The sequence below is a fragment of the Lycium barbarum genome, chromosome 8 (assembly GCF_019175385.1).
Source record: "Lycium barbarum isolate Lr01 chromosome 8, ASM1917538v2, whole genome shotgun sequence".
NCBI classification, from domain to species: domain Eukaryota; kingdom Viridiplantae; phylum Streptophyta; class Magnoliopsida; order Solanales; family Solanaceae; genus Lycium; species Lycium barbarum.
Window position 1 is genome coordinate 107,067,528 of NC_083344.1, and position 21,578 is coordinate 107,089,105.

At 34.5% G+C, this 21,578-nt stretch overlaps 1 protein-coding gene across 1 annotated transcript; it reads left to right on the forward strand.

The window, feature by feature from the left end:
• Window positions 1-1,038: 1,038 nt before the first annotated feature.
• On the forward strand, window positions 1,039-2,850 carry LOC132605234 (transcription factor RADIALIS-like). Its single transcript, XM_060318448.1, has 2 exons — window positions 1,039-1,547; window positions 2,624-2,850. Exon 1 carries the CDS (start codon window positions 1,270-1,272, stop codon window positions 1,531-1,533), a length of 264 nt encoding a protein of 87 aa, XP_060174431.1. The 5' UTR covers window positions 1,039-1,269; the 3' UTR covers window positions 1,534-1,547; window positions 2,624-2,850.
• Window positions 2,851-21,578: the final 18,728 nt, after the last annotated feature.

Consider the following 21,578-nt stretch of genomic DNA (forward strand, 5'->3'; position numbering starts at 1 on the left):
ACATAAGTATATAAAGAAATTATTAATCGAGGGGGTGCCATACCGCCCCCACCCCAAAGGGTGGATCCGCCCCTGCTTACGCTCCTTGCTTCGGGGCTTACGCCTCACCCTGTACTAAGCAAAACGCTCAGCCTCACGCCCCCGCTTTTAAAACACTGGTTTGGATACAAATTCTGCCAAACTCAATAGCTTTTGCTCAAATATTATATTTGTGCTAAGAAATTCACTAAAATTTACGAATAATAAATTTAGAATTCACTAATTAATACTTAAAGTTGTCAATTCAGTACTCATAAAATTTAATTCTAGCTAGCTGGGCTCTAGTTCGAATGCTAATGATATCTAAGGCAATCTCTTCATCAGACTGAACTCTGTAACTAGCATTGAGGCACTCTCGTGAAAGCTCCTGCTGTACGGCTAGTTAATTTGGGCCCTATCTCATTTTTTAAGTCAATATTTTGGAATATATAAATTAAACCAGATAATAATGATTCTCGATTGCCGTAACAAATTAAAGATATATCTACAGCGATGAGGTTCTTTTTGCAGATATTTTTTTTGCCAAGTAGTGTGCTTATTCCTCAAGGACTAATCTACTGCATCCATCTAATTACAATAATAGAGTTACTAGGCATTAATCCCCATAAACCAACCATGTGACTAAGTCCCAATAAGCTGAGGTTATTATTTTTTATTAATATGCTATATGGAAGAAAAGGACTAGTAAAACTCATTGGATTTTGAGTACACTGTATGACTGTAATTTTTGTGGCTCTTGTAATAGAGAAAAGATCTATATGAAAAGAAGAGGTGTAACTGAAAATTTTGTTCAGGGGATACTGATTCTTCATGCTCATGGCTATGTGAATGTTCTTTCTCCAGCTTCTCTTGTGGTTCCTAAGGATACAAATCACCAAAATTCTTGCAATAACTTTTTGGACCCCCCTCTCACCCTTTTTTTCACTTTCTTGATAACGCGTCAACTCATTTGCACATTGACTATTTCACCAAAATAGCCGATATTCTCTATCAGGTACCGAGTAAATATGTCCACAAATCTTTGATCTCCCTAGATTTTTACAAACTTTATTATTGCCTATCATGCCATACCCTAGGTGCATTCTCACTCCCTATATAAGTAGCCCTTTGCGACCTCTGTTTTCACAACATACCAACTCTGCTTAACTGTCTTTTTCTTGTAAGCTCTTCGCTTCAAGCCATTGACATCCATTTTCACAACTTATTGAAGTCAACAAAAAATACCTCATCATGAGCTCAATGTCGTCTCAACATGGTTCTTCAGGGTCGTGGACAGCAAAACAGAACAAGGCGTTTGAGAAGGCATTGGCAGTGTATGACAAGGAAACTCGTGATCGTTGGTCTAATATTGCGAAAGCAGTTGGAGGTAAAACTGCTGAAGAAGTGAAACGACACTACGAAAAACTTCTGGAGGATGTTTTTTATATCGAGAGTGGTAGGGTGCCCTTCCCCAAATACAAGAATACTGGAGGAAGCCATTCCACTTCTGACTAACACTATTATTAAAGGTATGTATGTTGGTCTATACGATCAAACAAATTTAAGTTATACAGACTGACATTATGGATTGATCATCGGTATAGTTTAACTGGTTGTACGAGGGTACTACATTTGTCCAGGACCAATTATCCATAGTTGGTTTTTGAAAAATTCTTATGGTCAAATATATAAGCTAATGCTAGTAGAATATAATATGAAATTGGTCTTTCAGAATGTAATGGCTTAAATATAAAGTGTCGTGTTATGTGTTTGCACCTCAAAACCAAAACAATGTACTACTATGTGGTATTGGACATTACCTTAAACCATGCAGGTATCACTAACATTAAAACGTACTATAGTGCAAAAGTGATAAACAATTAAAGAACAGAGGCGGGGATAGTAGGGTTAGGTTGGGGTCACCTTCACAGGGAACATACCTACTTAATTGTTAAATATTCTTAACACGAACATCATAATAGTGACACCTCCAGCATATGTAATTTGATTTCCATGGGGTCAATTGAACTTAATATTTTATTTTATGAAATATAGATATATAAGAGTAAAATCACAAAAAAGATGAAGAAATACTTAGTTTTGAATCATATTTGTGAAGGTACAATAAATTTAGCGGTGATAACATAAGTATTGAATCCATCAAATTTAAATCTTGAGTTCGCTTTTGGTGACACCAACAAATTTCGGTGGTACAGACACTTGATATCTATACTGGTGGAAGATAACAGATCTATAGTTGAATAATTGATGTGTAGACACAAATTGATCCGAACGCCATGACAATGGAAAAAAAAAAATCTACCAACAAATATGAAGGACCGTTAAGTCCCTATATACTTCTTAGTTATCCTGTGTGGGTGGAGTAGGTATATCAAGAATGTGAACTATAGAGTTGGTAATTATCTTCTTAATTGTAAGATCAAGTTGGTAAATTTTTCTTTGCACGTTAAAAATTAGTAGTTCTTATCTCAGTACTTCCTACAAACATTTGTGCTCTGCATGCAGATTTTAAGAATATCTTTAGTTCGAGTTTATTAGCTAATTTATTCTAATTATTTCTCTTTGTATATATGTACACATGCAGGATGCAAAATCTAACACTTCATTAAAGCAATGACGTCAATAAGCAGACAGAAAAAATATTCAGCAATGAGTTTATATCTGGCTGCAAGAAAGTGCAAAATCCTTTGCCTTGAACCCGACTTTCTTAATTTTTAATTCAAGTTGTATATTTAATTTCTTCATCTAATTACTTTTAAAGACTGCTATTGTGAGTCTTATAATTGTCTACTGAAGGAATCATTTGAATTCTGTCTGCTCTAGTACTCGTCCTGTAACATCAATTAATATTGTTCCTCTAAATGAAACGTGTATATTATGTGTCCAAACTATTTGCCATTACTTTATTCAGTAAAATGCAAATACGTTAGAGGGATCAGAAGAAAAGACAATACTATTTGATTAATGATTATATCAAACGCTGAGTTGATTTTTGAGAAAGTCGCTCAACTATCGTAATTGTAACACAAAAATCACTTAATTTTATTTTGTAATTGAAAAGTCACTTAACTTTGTTTTGCAACTGGAAAGTTACTCAAGTTTCATCCTTGTAACACAAAAGTCATTCAACTCATTTTAGTCAACTTTTACTAACGTGACATTTTTTATATTTAATATAAACTCACTCATTTTTACCATTTAGTGACTCGTCCCATTGACCTGACTCGCTATCCAATGAATTTAGTGTAGGGATTGATGAGGATGTTTGAAAACTGATCAGTAGTGTAAATTTTGTAGAGTAGAGGATTAATATACTAATTTTGAACAAAATTACTACTTCTTGGTTCTTGCATTAACTAAGTGAATTGAAACGTTGATTATCAATATGACATTTAATTTCCCTGCACTACCATCTTCTTATGGTATTCCTTGTAAAATTCAAGCTGCTTACCCAAGGGAATTGTATTATGAATATATCATACATGAAAGACGAACAAAGATACAACTAAACTCAGTTGATTTGCGTAATATTTTATTAATAGAGTGTATAAATTTCCTGGAAGAACTGTTACTACTTGCAAATAGCTTAACAATAGTGTCATAATAACCAAATGAACTTGAGGCAAAATTTTAAGGCCTGAGTAGGGAGGAAAATCCAACAACATTACCAGTAAAAAATTACTAGCAAAGTTTCAGTCCTTAGTGTTTTGTTATAAAAATGTTGATAGCAGGTCGATTTAGTGGGGTTAACACTAAATGATAAAAATAGGTGGGTTTATATTAAATAAGAATTTAACTTTTAAAAAAATGTCACGTCAGCAAAAATTGACTAAAATGAGTTGAATGATTTTTGTGTTACAAAAATGAAAGTTGAATGGCTTTTCAGTTACAAAAACAAAATTAAGTGATTTTTATGTTTACAAAGATGAAAGTTGAGTGACTTTTCAATTACAAAATAAAATTAAATGATTTTTGTGTTACAATTATGATAATTAAGTGACCGTATGAGAAATCAACTCCCAGATTCTCCATTCGTTACTAGTTGAAAAGGAATTCAAATAAAAAAAACATGAAACTAACTAAAATATTCCACTTGTAACCTGAACAATATTTGGACCTCATATAATTAATATTTGCATCTGGACAGAAGAATCCTGGCATATCATCGGCTGCATGGCGTTCGCTTTGAAAGCAAATACCTACATTCTTGAAAAATGAGAATTAATAATAATGCTTTATCCCTTGCTAAATTTAAAAAATTACAAGATTGTACGGACAACGTCTATTAACTTGAGAGTTATATTTATTTGCGAATATAATTAAGTAAATAAAATTCTCTCTATTTAATAACTTAAGTATTTACATGAGCAGAAAACACAATTTTAATATGACAGCAGAGCAAGCAAAGGTCATGGATTTTTTTTTTTTTTTATTGGGGTAGGGGAGGGGATTACAATGTGGGGATTCGAACCTTCACAAACAAGGTGAAAGTTCAGGTAGTCAGCCAACTGAGCTACTAAGTCCCAACAAGGTCATGAAATCGAATCTCACTATCACCATAAAAAAAAAAAAAAAAACCTTTTTCACATATTTGGATACAACAATAACAACAACATACCCAATGAATCCCACAGCGTGGGGTCTGAGGAGGGTAGAGTGTACGCAGACCTTACCCCCACCTTAGGTAGGAAGGCTGTTTCCGGAAGACCCTCGGCTCAAGAAAAAGCATAAGAAAAGTCAGATACAGACAAACAAATCAAAGCAATTATGAAAATGAAAACAATGAAAGTAAATAAGTCATTATAAACCAACAGATACTCGCAGAAATCAAGAGACAAGAAACTATAGAGCAATATAACTACTCGTAAGAAAGGATAAACGCGACTACCTACTAGCCTTCTACCCTAATATGAGTCCTCCATACCCTCCTATCTAAGGTCATGTCTTCGGTAAGCAGGAAATGTGTCATGTCCTGTCTAATCACTTCCCCCCAATACTTTTTCGGCCTACCTCTACCTCTTCTGAAACCGTCGCTAGCCAGCCTCTCGCACCTCCGCATTGGGGCATTTGCATCTCTCCGCATCACATGCCTAAACCATCTCAGCCTCGCTTCCCGCACTTGTCTTCCACTGAGGCTACTCCAACCTTGTCTCGGATGACTCCATTCCTAATCCTATAGCTCCTAGTGTGCCCGCACATCCATCGCAGCATTCTCATTTCCGCCACTTTCATCTTCTGAACATGAGATTTCACATATTTGGATCATGAACAGAAAAAATTTTAGACATGAGAATAATTCAGTAAATAAAAAAATATGCTCGCTCTAACGTCCTAAGCTTTGAGCTAATTGATGGTCACACAACTTCAACAAAACTTTTTCTATTAGTTAATTCATTTATGCTTGATAATTCGAGGTTTTAGATTGACATTTTGAAGGAAGAGGTAATGTCTTTTTAAATTGATGGATCTCATGAGCTTATTCACTGAGATATTCCTTACTATAATGGACCAAAAAAAAAAAATATTCCTTACTATATAAAAGATTATTTTTCTTTTCTTATATATTTCAATAAGCTCTTTCTGCATATTCGATGTGAAACACGATTGATTTCAATTGAGACTCATATTTAGTAATAGGAGAAATACATTGGACATACTATGAATAGATTGAAGATACGAGGATCAGATCCTAAGAATATGAATCTCGTAATTGTGGTTAGAATAGCAACAGCAGCACCAGTTATTTGTTGTTTAATTACTATCATTTGGATTTAACATAATTCGTGCTTAGAGTTAGTGGTAATCTAATCATGAATTTGCGAATTTGATAGAATTTTGTGCTTCCCAATCGAACTTACATATTGGGCAAAAACAAATAAAATATTTCATATTTTTAATTCAAAATTAAACTTACACCATTTAAATTCTAAATCCAACCGACGATTTAATTGATCGAGAATTGTAAAGGCACCAATCCAGGATAGAAAAGGCACGTAACCATAATTAATTAATAATAAGTAATTTTTTTACTTTATTAATTAGTTGAACCATAATAACTTGAATTTATTTAACGTAAACATCGGGAACGGGCAAATATTTACTCATTATATACTATTAATCCTTAGCAATGATTGAGGTGTTTAAGAGTTGAATGAGATAGGAATGCGCTAATGCGGATACTAGACACCCAATGAAGAGGAAAATAGAAAGAGATAGGAGTGCGCCAAATGTGGCTGCCGAGTGCCGACCGTTTGGTACAGTTTGTTGAACTACCTATTGCCTATTTCACTGCTCGAGACTACTATGTACGACTATTAATTTAATCCCAACTCACTTCCTTTAGATCCGCAATAGCACATGGTTTTATTGACGATTAGTTATGGAAAGATAAATATACTGCAGATAATAATAGACAACTTGTTATTCGATGAATAAAATAATAATGTAATTTTTTTTGATTTCCCAGAGGATGACCCAAGTTCGGAGAATTGCCTATAAATATCACTTTTGTTTATTTTAGAACAATAAAGTCACTCAACTATTACTATTTTCCTTAAAATACACTAAACAACTCAAAAGTCTCTTTTCCTCAAAATGGGCTTTAATGACATGCATGCCAATTAGGAGAAAAGGAAACTTTTGAGGTGTTTAGTGTATTTTGAGAAAAATAGTGATAATTGAGTGACTTTGTTGTCCTAAAAAAATAAAAGTGTTATTTGTAAGCAATTTCCCAAACTTGAGTGATCATCTAGGGAATTAACTCAGAATTTTTATATGACAAATAACATATTGAAATCCTGTAGAGATTGTTACATTAGTGTTTGTTGGGAGTATCTAAGAGAAATGATGTCTGTCCCTCATCATTATTATTACTAAAACAGAAAAGGTCCAAAAATATCCTTAACCTATTGAAAAAGGTTCATAAATACTCTCCTTCCATCTTTTGGTCTAAAAATACCCTTCCATCCACCTTTTAGGTCTAAAAATACCCTAAGGTTTGTTTTTGGCTCAAATATACCCTTTAAACTAACAGAATATGTTTTTTTTTGTTTTTTTTATTGCATTTCGTGAATAAAAAAATGAAAAGTAAATTATAAATTTTTTTTTTCGAAAAATTTCCAGAGTTACAAAAAATAAAAAATTAAAAAATATGAACGAAACTGTTTTTTTTTTGCATTTCGTGAATTAATCAACGAAATATGTTTTTGTTTTTGATTTTTTTTTTTGCATTTCATGAATAAAAAAACGAAATAGGAAATTATAATTTTTTTTTTTGCATTTCGTGTATTAAAAAACAAAATAGGATAAAAAAAATTTAATTTCATTCATATAAAAACGAAATTGGAATATATATATATATATATTTTTTTTTATTTCGTTGGTATATATATTTTCCAAGTTCGTTTTTATATGAACGATTTTTTTTTTTTTAATCCTATTTCGTTTTTAATACACGAAATGCAAAAAAACAAAAATTATAATTTCCTATTTCGTTTTTTTAATCACGAAATGCAAAAAGAATTTTATAATTTCCTATTTCATTTTTTTTATTCATGAAATGCAAAAAAAAAAAAAAAACATATTTCGTTGATTAATTCACGAAATGCAAAAAAAAAAAACAGTTTCGTTCATATTTTTAAATTTTTAATTTTTTTTAAATCTGGCAATTTTTCCAAAAGAAAAATTTATAATTTACTTTTCATTTTTTTATTCACGAAATGAAATAAAAAAAAAACAAAAAAACATATTATGTTAGTTTAAAGGGTATATTTGAGCCAAAAACAAGCCTTAAGGGTATTTTTAGACCTAAAAGGTGGATGGAAGGGTATTTTTAGACCAAAAGGTGGAAGGAGGGTATTTATGAGCCTTTTTTAAATAGGTTAAGGGTATTTTTGGACCTTTTCCGTTACTAAAATAGAAGAAGGTAGTAGAAGTGTTTAGTGTTTTTAAACACTTCTTGTCTTACTTGAGGAAAGTTTTGGAGGAAAATCAAAGTTTGACTATATGATTAAACAGGCAAACACGGTATTTTGGGTAGCCCCAAATTAATTAAATTTCAGTCATCTTTTTAAACAGTTTTTATTCTAATAAAAATAGTTTTAACAGATTTTGAAGTTAAATAAGATGATTGTTGAGTTTTAAGAGATGGCTTTTATGAAAAGGTTTGTCTATTAGTCATAACATGCACGAAGAGGTTTTATAAATATCTATTTCCTCCCCAAACGAAATACACAATCATCAGATTTTTATCGTCTCCTCTTCTACTGCTTTCTGTAATCCCAAAAAATATTTTTGTAGGAAATTAGAATTAATAGCTAACTGGAACTTGAATTTATCCTGAAGGACTTCTACCAGAATCGCTGTAGCGACATAATGGAAGGTTTAAGAGCCTGCTTGAATAGACTTATAAGTTATGGCTTATAAGTTAGGAACCCTAACTTATGACTTATAGCTTATGACTTTTGGCTTGTTTTAGCAATTTTGACTTAAAAATAAATACTTAAAAGCATTTTTTTTTAATCTTATCCAAACACTACAAAAGTGCCTAAGAGCTATTTTGACTTAAAAATATCTAAAATAAGCCAATCCAAATAGGCTCTAAATTCCTTAAAGAAAATGATTACACTATAAAAACCAATTTATTTCTTCCATGTTTCTGAAATTTATTTTCTACAAAATTTCCTTACATCAAATGTATTTTTTCCTCTAAACAATGTTGCCTCTAAGTTATTAATACACAGATTTTATTTTACAGGTTATTTCACTTAAAATAATGCATGGATTTCACATAAATTAAATTAATAAAAGTAGTAGTTTAATGCCAAAAGTTTGAGTTAACCGAAATGAGTCAATACATGAATCTCTGAAGAATAAACATTTTGTTTGCACGGATTGTCCTTCAAAAGTGCTGGTCTTTAATTTTTTCCCTTCAAAGGCGCTGGTTTTTAATTTTTGACCCTTAATGGCTGAAAATATCTCGAACTTTCGAGTTCGAACTCCAGTTCAATCAAAAATTTAAAAAATATTCGCAAGGCAGAGTTTGCATGCAATGCTACCTTAAGGCAAAGTTTGCATACGAGGAAGAGTTTCCTGCAATGCTACCTTAAGGCAAACTCTGTCGTATAAGGCAGAGTTTGCATGTGATGCTATAAGACAAAGTTTACATACAAGGAAGAGTTTGCCTGCAATGTTACTGTAAGACAAACTTTGTCTTGTGAATCCAAACTCTACCTTGCGATTTGTTTTTTAATTGTTGACTGAGCGGGAGTTCGACCCTGGAATCTAGGAATTTTTAGGTGAAGGGAAAAAATTAAAAAAAAAACTCAATTTGATGGGCAAAAATTAAAGACCACCCCGAAATAAGGGCATTCCAGTGAATTGCCCAAGATTAAATTAAAATAGCTCAAAAGGTGAAATTAGGGCCTTAGATCTAAAAGAGAAGGCTTAAAAAAAAGGCTAGGAGCATATTTGATGCAGAGTAGTAACTTGGGCCATTTAATTAAGAGTGAAAAAAAGTCTCAAAATTGAGTTGGGGTAACTCTAATTTTTTTAATTCAGTAGGGGTGATAAACTTTGGATTAGTGATTAGGGAGTTTTGACTTGCCCCAAAGTTATATTTTTAACACTTTGACCCCAAGCTTTGTTTTTTACACTTTGCCCCCAAGTTTTATTTTTAATACTTTGACTCAACCCATATTATCCCTATAAAGCAAAAGAACGCGCCAATTTTTCTTTTTGCCTGCGCCGTTTCCGCCATTTTTGCCTTTTCTTTTTTGCTTAGTTTATTCTTCTTCTTATTCTGCTGGTTTCGTCTTCTTCTTCTTTTTCTTCTTCTTCTCCTTCTTCGTCGTCGTCCACTGTTTTGCTTTCTTCTTCTTCTTCTTCTTCGTCCGCCATAGTTGCTCAAGAAAGAAAAAAACAAGGCCACCCGATTTTCAAATTTTTTGACTGAATTTCGTTCGTGTAGCACTAGGAATTGCTTCATAAGTGTTTTCCTCTCATTCCATTGTTCTGCTTTCTTCTTCTTCTTCTTCTTCTTCGTCAGCCATTGTTGCTCAAGAAAGAAAAAAACGAGACCACCCGATTTTGCAATTTTTTGACTGGATTTTGTTCGTGTAGCACTGGAAATTACTTCATAAGTGTTTTTCGCTCATTTGGTAAGTAAACAAATGCTATTTTATTTCAATTTTTCATCTTGGTATAAATCTACTGATTTTCCAACAACTTACAATAGCTGTTATAGTTGTTGCAACAGATAATGTGGTTGTTGTAACTTCTACAACAGATTATGTAGTTGTTGTAATTGTTGCAACCATTGCTAAATACGTTATTGTATAAAAAACCCGCAACAACTGAGTGAGTTATTGCAACAAGTAGTACACTTGTTGCAACAACTCAATGATCTGTTGGAGTCAGCTTCAGTTTTTGTCTGAAACAGAACCCAAAAAACTGAAGCTGCTTCCAACAGATTATTGACTTGCTGCAACAAGTGTAATACTTGTTGCAACAGGTAATACACCTGTTGCAACAACTCACTAATCTGTTGGACATCTTCAACAGTGTGAAACAGAACCCAAAAAACTGAAGCTGCTTCCAACAGATTATTGACTTGCTGCAACATGTGGACTACTTGTTGCAACAGGTAATACACCTGTTGCAACAACTCACTAATCTGTTGGACATCTTCTACAGTCTGAAACAGTACCCTTAAAAATTGAAGTTGACTCAGACAGATTAGTGACTTGTTGCAACAAGTTTATTACCCGTTGCAACAAGTAGTCCACTTATTCCAACAAGTCAATAATCTGTTGGAACAACTACTGCAGCTGTTTCATTTTGTTATAGTTTGGTATGTACTTTCATGACCAAGTTTTTCTTAAACAAAATATCTTCACGTACCTCGAACACCACTAATGGGGGACTCAATAAAAATAGGGGTTGATTGCCATGGTGAATGGATCGAGAAGAACAATCGATATATTTGTGATGGAAGGGTAGTGACACGTTAGAGACAATAGCGATGACTGTCCAAAGAGATGTTGTGTTTGATGATTTTGTGAACCTCACCTATTGCGAATTAACTTGTGAACCAAAAGATCTTGCCATCACTTACGTGCACAACTCTTTCGAAAATCAGAGGGTCTTGCCATTTAAGATAACTGATCAGGTTTGTTTGCGTGCTTATTTGAATGATGTAGATAAGCCCATTTTAAAGGTATACGTTGTTGGAATCCCGTTAGAAAGTCACAATTTATCTCAAGACCAACAAGGTGTGTTAAATAATGAATTGGATGAGGTGGATGTGGATATCCCAGGTAATGGAAGTGGGGCTGCCCAGATTCCTTTACCCGAAGTTGCGAGCAATACAGTGGGCACTACACAATCAACACAGTCTTTCCATGTTCAAGATGATGAAACAGGTTTTTATAAAGGAATGTCATTCAAAAACAAGAAAGCATTAGCAACTTTGTTGAAACTTGCTTGCTTGAAGAAAGATTTTAGAATGAAGAAGGTGATTAATTCGCGTACTGTGTATCGCTTCAGATGTGTACATCCGGAGTGCATGTGGTGGCTGAGGGCTGTGAAGCTTTTAAGTTCTGACAGATTTTGTATCAGAACCTACATAAAGTATCACACTGTGATTCTGAGCACATTACGAGCCATAATCCATACGCTACAGCGAAAGTCATTAGTGAATACTTCAAAGATACGTTTCCTTACGGTAAAGGACCATCTACAAAAGATATGAGTCAATCAATCCATATAGATTTGGGTTGTAAGGTAAGTTATTGGAAGGTCTGGAAGGGCATGGAGATTGCAAAGGCTTTGACAAGGGGGACACATGAACACGGGTATGCGGTGCTTGATGCGTACCGTTATATGCTTCATTCTTCAAATCCAGAAAGTAAGACGGCATAGAAGGTTGATGAAAATAGGAAGTTCAAGTACTTTTTTGTAGCCTATAAGGCTTGGATGCTTTGTTTTGCGCAAATGAAAAAAGTCATAGCTGTTGATGGGACATTCTTGAGGAGCAAGTACGAAGGAGCGTTGTTGTCAGCAGTCGCACAAGATGCGGAGGATCATATTTTTTCGGTGGCATTTTGTATAGTGGACAAGGAGTGTGATGCTTCGTACAAATATTTTTTTGAACAAATGAGAAGCTATATAGAGGATACCCCTGAGTTGTGCATAATTTATGATAGACATCCAAGTATCAAAAAAGGCGGTTTCAATTGTGTTCCCTACGTGTCATTATGGTTTTGCATGAGGCACCTAGAGGAAAATCTGAGAACCACCTTTCACAATGGGGTAGTCGTATCTCAATTTTATAAAGCAGCAAAAGCATGCAACATTGATGTCTTCAATGACATTTCAATCAAATCAGAGATTTGGTTCCTGGGGCCGCTGAATATCTTGAACGTACTGGATTCCATAGATAGAGCAGGGCATTCTCCCCCGGAAATAGGTATTTGCACATTTCTGTTTCCAATAAGTAACACATCTGCTGCAACTAATAGGTTACTTGTTGCAACAAGTATTCTACTTGTTATGATTTTCCAACAGCTGAGCCACCCGTTCCAACACTAATATGTTTGTTTTGTTAAGTATAATCTTACGACGACAAACGCTACTGAGTCGGTGAACTCAATGTTCAATGTTGAAAGAGAATTTCTCATTACTGCTCTATTTGATCCCATAAATAGGAGGTTTGCTGAGAAATTTCATGAGAGGCATATGGAGTTCATCGACTCACCAACCATTTTTATTCCCTCAATGGAAAAAAATATCAAAATTTGTCAACTTGGGAATAAGTTATTGGCCTATCAAATTGCCAACTACAAGTTCAGCGTCATCGACCACGGTTTAGTTGCAACAGTCAATCTGCAAAGAAGATCTTGTACTTGTACAGTTTTTGACCTGGACAAAATACCTTGTCCACATGCTATGGCAGCTCTTCGAGTCCAATATGATGAAGACTTTGGAAGGCGGATTTTTGACTACTCATCTCAGTATTATAGGGTGGAGAATCACATAATTGCATACTGTGAGGAAATGAATTTCGTGCCTTCTGAAGAATCTTGGGAAGTTCCTATGGAGATTTTAGAGAGAGAAATATCTCCTCCACATGTTGATCCAAGCAAACCGAGAAGAAGACGGACAAAGAGGAGGCGTGGAATCGGGGAATCATTTGCAACGAGGAAAAACAAATGCTCCATATGCAAAACAGCTGGTCATAAAAAAACTACATGCCCAAATCGAATTGGTCCATAGTTGTTAATCTTGCAATGTCTTGTAATAATAATTCCTATTGTTGGTGTTTGTGATATTGGATTTTATGGCATTTTTATGTTGTTTTTTCTTATAATGGAAAATTTTGTTGTTTGTGTTAGTGAACTTGGTTTATATGATATGTTGATCTTGCTCAAATCACCAATGTATGTTCTGTGATTTTGCAATTTCTGAACAGTTTCCACCAAGTAATAATTCTGTTGCAACAGCTCTGTAACTTGTTGGGATTTTCCCAACCAGTAATCAGACTTGTTGCAGCAACTAAGTTACTTAACTTGGTTTTTCAACAAGTGACATGACTTATTACAACAAGTTATTTGGTGTTTTGAGTTTTTACAACAAATGAAATGAGTTGTTGCAGAAACACCCTAACTTTTTGTGTTTTATCCAACAAGTGATATGACTTGTTCAACAGCTATGTTACCTGCTGCAACATAATATGCAATTGCTGCAATAGATTATGTAATTGCTGCAGCAGATTATGCAATTACTATAACAGATTATGCAACTGCTGTAACAGATTATGCAACTGCTGCGACAGATTATGCAATTGCTGCAACAGCCAGGATATGAGTCATATATATTTAGTGATTAACAAAGGGAATCAATGATATTTAGTGTTAAACAAAAGGATTCAATGATATTTAGTGATCAATACATTTATCTACTAACATCCTTAATGGATTAGACTGTAATTTCATTGATTAGATGGGTAATTCTAAGTGTATTCTTCCTAAATCGAGCGATCGTTGGAGTAATTTAATGAGAACTACTTGATTCACCCATACTTAGATGTAAACAAAGAAAACCAATGAGTCATGACATATGATTAACTAAGTAATTTTTTTAAACAGGTTACTCATCTGTTGCAACAGATAATCCACTTGTTGCAACAGATTATCAACTTGTTGCAGCAACTGAGACATCTGTTGCAGCAGATTATAAACTTGTTGCAATAGCTAATCAACTTGTTGCAACAGATAAACAACTTATTGTGACTTCTTCAACAGCTGCTAGATTTGTTGCAACAACTACCTCATCTGTTGCAACAAATTATCAACTTGTTGCAACTTCTTCAACAACTGTTAGATTTGTTGCAACAACTGACGTATATGTTGCAACAGATCAATAACTTGTTGCCACAGATTATCAACTTGTTGCAACTTCTTCAACAGCTGTTAGATTTGTTGCAACAACTGACGCATCTGTTGCAACAACTGACACATCTGTTGCAACAGATTATCAACTTGTTGCAACAACTGACCCTTCTGTTGCAATAAATTATAAACTTGTTGCAACAGATTATCAACTTGTTGCAACTTCTTCAACAACTTATTTGAAACTACTGAACATAATGTACTGAACACAACTTAAATACTGAACACATAATATATGTTGACACCCAATTTTGTCCCTCCTTTATTCCTATTTTTTTAAAATTTTCTGCGGGCTTCTAAATTTATTGGCGAGCTAAACATTTTTCACAATTAATATCGTTATTTTCATTTTTCACTATTACTAGCATCACTTTATCACAAATTTCAAAAAGGTTCGTCATCACTTTATTTTCGTTAAATTAATTATACTTTATCAAGTCCTTTATTTTCTACATATTAATCACTAATTATCATAGTATAGATTGTACTAATTATTAAATTAGAAGCCCAAAAAAATAATTAAAATAGAGGAGGAAGGATCAATATTTTCAGCCACTTAATGGCCCAAACGAGCAAGCCCATTATCTGTTTAAAAACAACTCAGTTCATTACCCATTAATTCTGCCAGCCTAACAACACACTATCACCGACCAGCCCATACCCGGTCCACTATTTCTACCCACTGCCCGACCCAATCCAGCCCACATCCTAAATTACCCGACCCGGCCCAACGAATTAATACACTACACTTCATCGGTAAACCTAATCTCTTCAACCACAGCCGCATCTCTCCTCTCCTTCTCTCTTCAACCTGCTTTCTCTCTCATCCCTTTCCTATTTTGAACAAAGGTTCAGTTGCCTTCAACCATGGCAGATTGCCACTCCATTTTCGTGCAATACGCACAGCTCCTCTTCCCCTTCTCTCATCTCTCTCTCTCTCTCTCTCTCTCTCTCCTTCAACAAATTCGGTAAAATCGCAGTAAAATTTCGCAAAAAACAGACCACGCATGACCATTTGAGGAAAAACAATTAATGGTCGGTCCAGATTTTCAACGGGTGAAAGTTCGGATTCTTGTTTTCTTTCGCAGTCCCCTGTTCGCGGTCTGATTTAATTTTAATGGTTTTTGTCCATTTATGAAGGAAAAAATCTTTCTTTATCAAATTCTTTGATTTTCTCAAGTACAAATTTTAAATGGGTTTGTCCATTTCCCTGTTTCTGATCAGAATAAGCCCTAACGTTCTGATTTTTGAAAGCAATTCAATTTCAAATCCTGCCCAAAAAAAAGGAGTGAAACCCTAGCCTCTATCACCTATAAAAGTGTCTTTGAATTCTCAGCCGAGGGGGGGATTTTTCTTGAGCAGTTTGAATTTTCTAAAAGAAAAAAATACAAAAACAGTCTTACTTTAGTTCTTGACATCGATCTTAAAATACAAGACATTTAATTTGTTTTACTCTATATTGGTTTCGAATCTGTCAATACGAGAGTGGATTCGCGACCATCGATCCCAATTCATTGCACCAACAAAAGATCAGTGTTTTCTCTTTATTTAGAACTTAAAGTTTCTGATGTGTTCATGTTCCGTCATGTGTTTGGGGCTGTTGGATTTTCTTCGAATTTTTATGTGTTAAGTAGCATGAAATTCTGAATGTTCGTTTTCTGATTATCGATGATATTTGAATATAAGTTACAAACTTGTACGTAGTAGCTTGATTCATGCAGTCGTCGTTATTTAGGTTATGATATCTGGCCTGCGTATGGTTAAATTTGTTCATCGATTTCATTACTTGTATCTCTTGTCGAGTCCCTGTGTGTATCTTGGTTATTTTCCTGATTTAGGCAGTCCATTATGTTAGTGTAATCGAAGAGGTTTTGCTGGTAATTAAGTAATGTTTATGCATGTCCGTCTAATTTGATTTGTTTAAATCTATTAGTTACGTGATATGCTATCTTGTGAAATTTGTGTCCATGACAGTAAATTCAGTTTGTTTAGCAGGCTTGTGTTAGTCTTAATATATGTTGTTAAGTATTCGATTAGGCCTGTTTTAAAAACCTGATTCATCTTAATCTGCCAATACTGTAGTTTAGTCTGGATACACATATTTATGTTAACTTAAGTCTGCCTTGTTTCCTACTTATAGTGTGATTCAAGATCTTATTCTCTTTGTTCTGTTGTGAAGCTAATGTGATACAATAGCATGCTTAAAGATTATTTAAGTTAGCTTCCATAGGGACTAGTAGGAGCTATCTGTAATTTTGTTGCTTGATTGTTACAGTTTTACCTTTAAGCTTAAGACCATATTGTACTGTTAAACTTTCTGCCTACTTATATGTTATCCGAATCTACTTGATGCCGTACATGCTTAGTCTAAAATTCGTATGGTTTGAATGCAAATTGGATATTCTCGTCGATTTCTGTATGCTACTATAGGATATTAATGTATTATGTCTAAGCTGGGCATAAGTTTCGCCTTACAAGTGATTTTCATTTTCGGCCTGTGCATAGACACTATAGTATACTTAGTATAAAAGATTGTATATCTCTAAAATGCGCTCATGAATCATGTCCATTTACGCCTTCTCTGTAGTTGTAAATGAGATGTTTATCATGAACCAAAATGTCGATCTGGCACTGCTTGCATCACTCTGCCCTCAGATCCGAAATCTAATTTCCTTGGATCACATCTTATCTTGCTTCATATTGTTTTAAGCCATTTCTGCCCGTGACCAAACTGAAACTGCTTCATTTATTTTGGGTCTGCTTTATTCATTTCTTTTGTTACTTGTACATGTCATTGGGCTTACGCATACTCTAATACTCATCTAACTAAGTTAGAAACACACACACACACATGCGGTCTGCTGAATCTTGAACCATTGCCATGACCTTGCCTCTGCATATTTGTTGGTTTGATATGTCATTTCCTTTAGATGATGGTATTTGAAGTTTTCTTCTTTGAGTTATGAAATTTTTTGCATTACTAAGTATCTGATCACATACTAATCCTTTTTCTTTTCATTTTTTTTTTGTGCATGACCATCTCGCACACGAGTCCAAGGGACTCGTCCTTTCCCGCAATCAATATTGGGCTAGAGCCCAACGGAACTCTCTTCTCGAGTCAGCCCATCCGCAAAGGCCCATAACAGTGGCAATGGACGGCAGCGGCCCAAAATGGGCCAAGCCCATTTGAATTTCTTTACATTTCCACCATTCTATCATCTTTGTGTATTTGATTGTTTGATTATCACTTCATTTTTCTTTTTAATTAGCTAGAATGAACCTTAGCGGAATTGTTGGGATAGTTTAGTATAATGGGTAGCTAATCTAAAAGAGAAACTAATAATTAGTTCATAGGTCTCATTCCCTTTTTATGTTAAATTATTCATAGTATCTATAACATTTATTTCTTATTGGAATAATTGATTTTCAAAATAGCATAATTACATATTTTGAGCTAAAAGAATCAAGATTCATTCTTATTATCTTAGAAATTTAAACGTTACAAATTTTACACAAACGTTAACTTATTTGAGAAATAAAAAGGCAAACTAGTTCTGTGGATAACTTCTTCACTTTAGCTCTTTTTAACACTTGAAACATGTATTTGTTAAAACAACCTTTACATAATCTATATTGAATTAATAGTCTTTCTATAAAAACTTTAAACCTTACCGATATTAATCTTACAATAACTCTTTTTAATTTGTTAGTTAGCATAACTCATTTTCTCCAAACATTTACAAAACGTTATACATCCCGCACTTTCTCAGTTTATTCACAACTAAACCCTTTTATGCAAATCATTATTTTCTATCAATCTTATTTTAAATAGCATTCTTATACATCTATCCATAGCTTTAGCAATACTTATAAAGATATTTTCTTAAATATTATAAAATATTACATCTACATTCTTAGCCTAATTAAATTTGAGTCCGGTCGGTTAACCATTATTAATGGAATTTAGAGGATGCCTAATACCTTCCCTCTAGGTTAGTTGAACCCGTACCTAGAATCATTTGGTTTCGTAGACTTTAACATAAAATCAACTTTAGATAATTACTTTAATTAACCTTAGGTGCCCTGATTCACCATAAATAATTAGGTGGCGACTCTTAACTTTAATTAACCCCGGAATTACCGGGATGTTGTAAACTATTTTGACTTAGGTTAAAATAGGGTATAACCATATATACTTAACAAAATATCTTAGAAAGGTACTGAACACCTAATATATGCTTAAATTACATAATGTCATCAAAAAACACCTAATATATACTTAAATTGTTCAACAGGCCACATTTGGGCTCCAAAAAACACAAAATTAATAAATTGTTTATTTGCCTATCTTAGGGCTCCAACACCTTTTCAATCACACCTAAGGCCCATCTCCATTACATCCTCCCCACAGAGTTGTCACTGATTAGACTTTTGGGTTTTGTCACAGTTGTGTAGGTAAGCAAAGCCTCCATAAAAGCAAGTGACCACGAACCACATGCCCTACTAGTGATATTGTGGGGGAGATTCTTGCTCTTATTGAATTCCCACGGTTCATTGAGTAACTTTGCAGGCAAGTGTGCGAACATGCACTCTATTTCAGTAACTTGGGCCACAATTCCATTACAGGCTGCATGAAACAAAAGAAAGCATCATCTGGGTAGACAAAAACGTTACAGTCATACACATTTACCACCCTCTCTTCAATCTTGAACTTAAGAATGACAAAATGTGTGACATCAATATTCATCACTATTAAAACCCTCTTTGCACCAGCCCACGAGCAGCCACCCGAGTAGGGTCTAATACCTCTACAATAATCGACCACTTCATCATCCCACTTGAATTCAATAAGTCTAACCTCCAAAGGCACGACATTCGAAACTATACTCTCATTTGTCAATTTTGTGTACCTCTTGAGAATGTTATTGTAAAAGTTGAGGTCCAGGATTATGTCAGTGTAATCATAGTACTTAGGGAAATTTATTTGCCTCATACGCATTAGAAGCAGGACTTCATCTACATACTAAAGTAAAAGTAGTAAAACAGTTAGTTACTTGTTGTAAAAAATAAGTAATTTGTTGCAACATATTATCTACTTGTTGCAACAACTAGTTAACTTGCTGCAACAGATTCAACAAAATAAAGGACCTGTTGCAACAGCTAGTTAACTTGCTGCAACAGATTCAACAAAATAAAGGACTTGTTGTAACAATATACTGAATTAGATAGATATACACAAGTGTTGAAACTTACCCAATCCTCGCACCAAATTTCCATGCTTGTCAAAGCCTTGAAGTCTGGGGCTCCAAATTTATGTATTGAGTACATGGTTTTCCCACTATTTTTGGCTTTGATTGCAGTCTCAGCCTTTTTCTTTCTTTGGGCATGTATAGGCTTGAAAATGTCCACCTTCTTTAGCACTTTTGGCCCAACATCAAGAAGAGGGGTCTCAATTGACTTACTGGGAGTAGCAGCAGGTTTCCTTGATCTAACTGATGCAAGTGCCTTGGCAATTGCTTTAACCCTCCTCCGAACATGAACATGAGTATAGGGTGAGGAAAGGTTCTGTGATGGATTGATACCCCTTTTGGATATCAACCTCTGGATACAAGTGTTTGTGGCTTCTTGGGCCTGCGCCAACTCCTCAACCTTTCTAACCAAATTAACCATTTTCTCCTTGCAAGTGGTGCATTCACAAGCACATGAGGGCACCTTAGAGGTACCGGCACCAACATTAGCAAATCTTCTACCACTCAATCCACCACCACAAAAATTACCACCAAATCCTCCAACACCACTAACTCCAGCAACTCGAGTAAATCCACCAATATCAACATCATCATCTCTTAATTTTCCCCCAGCAATACTTGCTGGGACATCATCACCAACACCACCACCACAAACAGTATCAACAGGTTGAATAACACCACCAACAGCATCAACAAAAATTTCACCACCAGCATTAACAAGACCACCACCACCAGCAACAATATCATCAGCCCTAGTGATGGCTGTCACTCCATCCAATTCTCCTTTGAACCCATCAATCAATCTGTCAGGCACAGATTCTATGGGCACAAAGGTGACAAGGCATGACATCTCCAACTCTCTTATTGTCGGGACAAACCATGGGTTCATAACCTACAACAAGAAAGTAGATAAATCAAAATGGTGCTAAATCATGAAAAGCAAAACTTATTTAAAATAAGTTATCAGGTATTTGCAAAAGGTTACACATCTGTTGAACAAAGTCCAATAGATGGGTAACTTGTTGCAGCAGGTCTCTCATTTGTTGGACATTTTCCAACAGATGGGTAGCTTATTGCAGCAGGTTACTAATCTGTTGGATATTGTCCAACAGATTAATAATTTGTTGCAGCAGATTATTGTACTTGTTGTACAAACTTACTGTAACAAATTCAGAAGTTATCAGATTAGCAAATAAAGTGATCTGTTGCAACAACTGTGGTGCTTGTTGGACATTGTCCAACAGATTGGTAACTTGTTGCAGCAGTCTTCTCATCTGTTGGACATTTTTCAACAGATGGATAACTTGTTGCAGAAGGTTACTCATCTGTTGTAAAAAACTAGTTGCATGTTATAACAGATTCATCTGTTGGGTAACTTGTTGCAGCAGGTTACTCATCTGTTGGGCATTGTCTAACAGATTCATAACTTGTTGCAACAGATGCATGTTTTGTTGCAACATATTACAAAAGTTGTTGCAACAACTAGTTATCTGTTGTAAATTATTTCAGCTTACAAAAGTAAGTTTATTCTATATGAATGTGTTCTAATGCTTATAGCTTCCTTAGGGGGGTTGAAAAGGTCAACACTCAATTTTGTGTTGTTCCTGGCAAGCAGCCATTTAAAAATTCTTGGAAAGGTAACTTCTTCGGAGTATTCCTTAACTTGATGCCGGAGGCGAGGAATGGCTTCAAATGCCCAAGCCTAGAAAAAAAGATGCCATCAAAAATAAAAATAGTGATTGAAATACAAAAAAAAAAAGATAAAATATTGAAGAAAGTTTACTATGAAAGCACAAGGGAAGCCATATAGGTTGAGAGTCTTCCCCGTTGGCTTCAATTCCTT

What these genes read in the sequence shown, in the direction of transcription:
- LOC132605234 (XM_060318448.1), top strand. Translation starts at nt 1,270, where the DNA reads ATGAGCTCAATGTCGTCTCAACATGGTTCTTCAGGGTCGTGGACAGCA.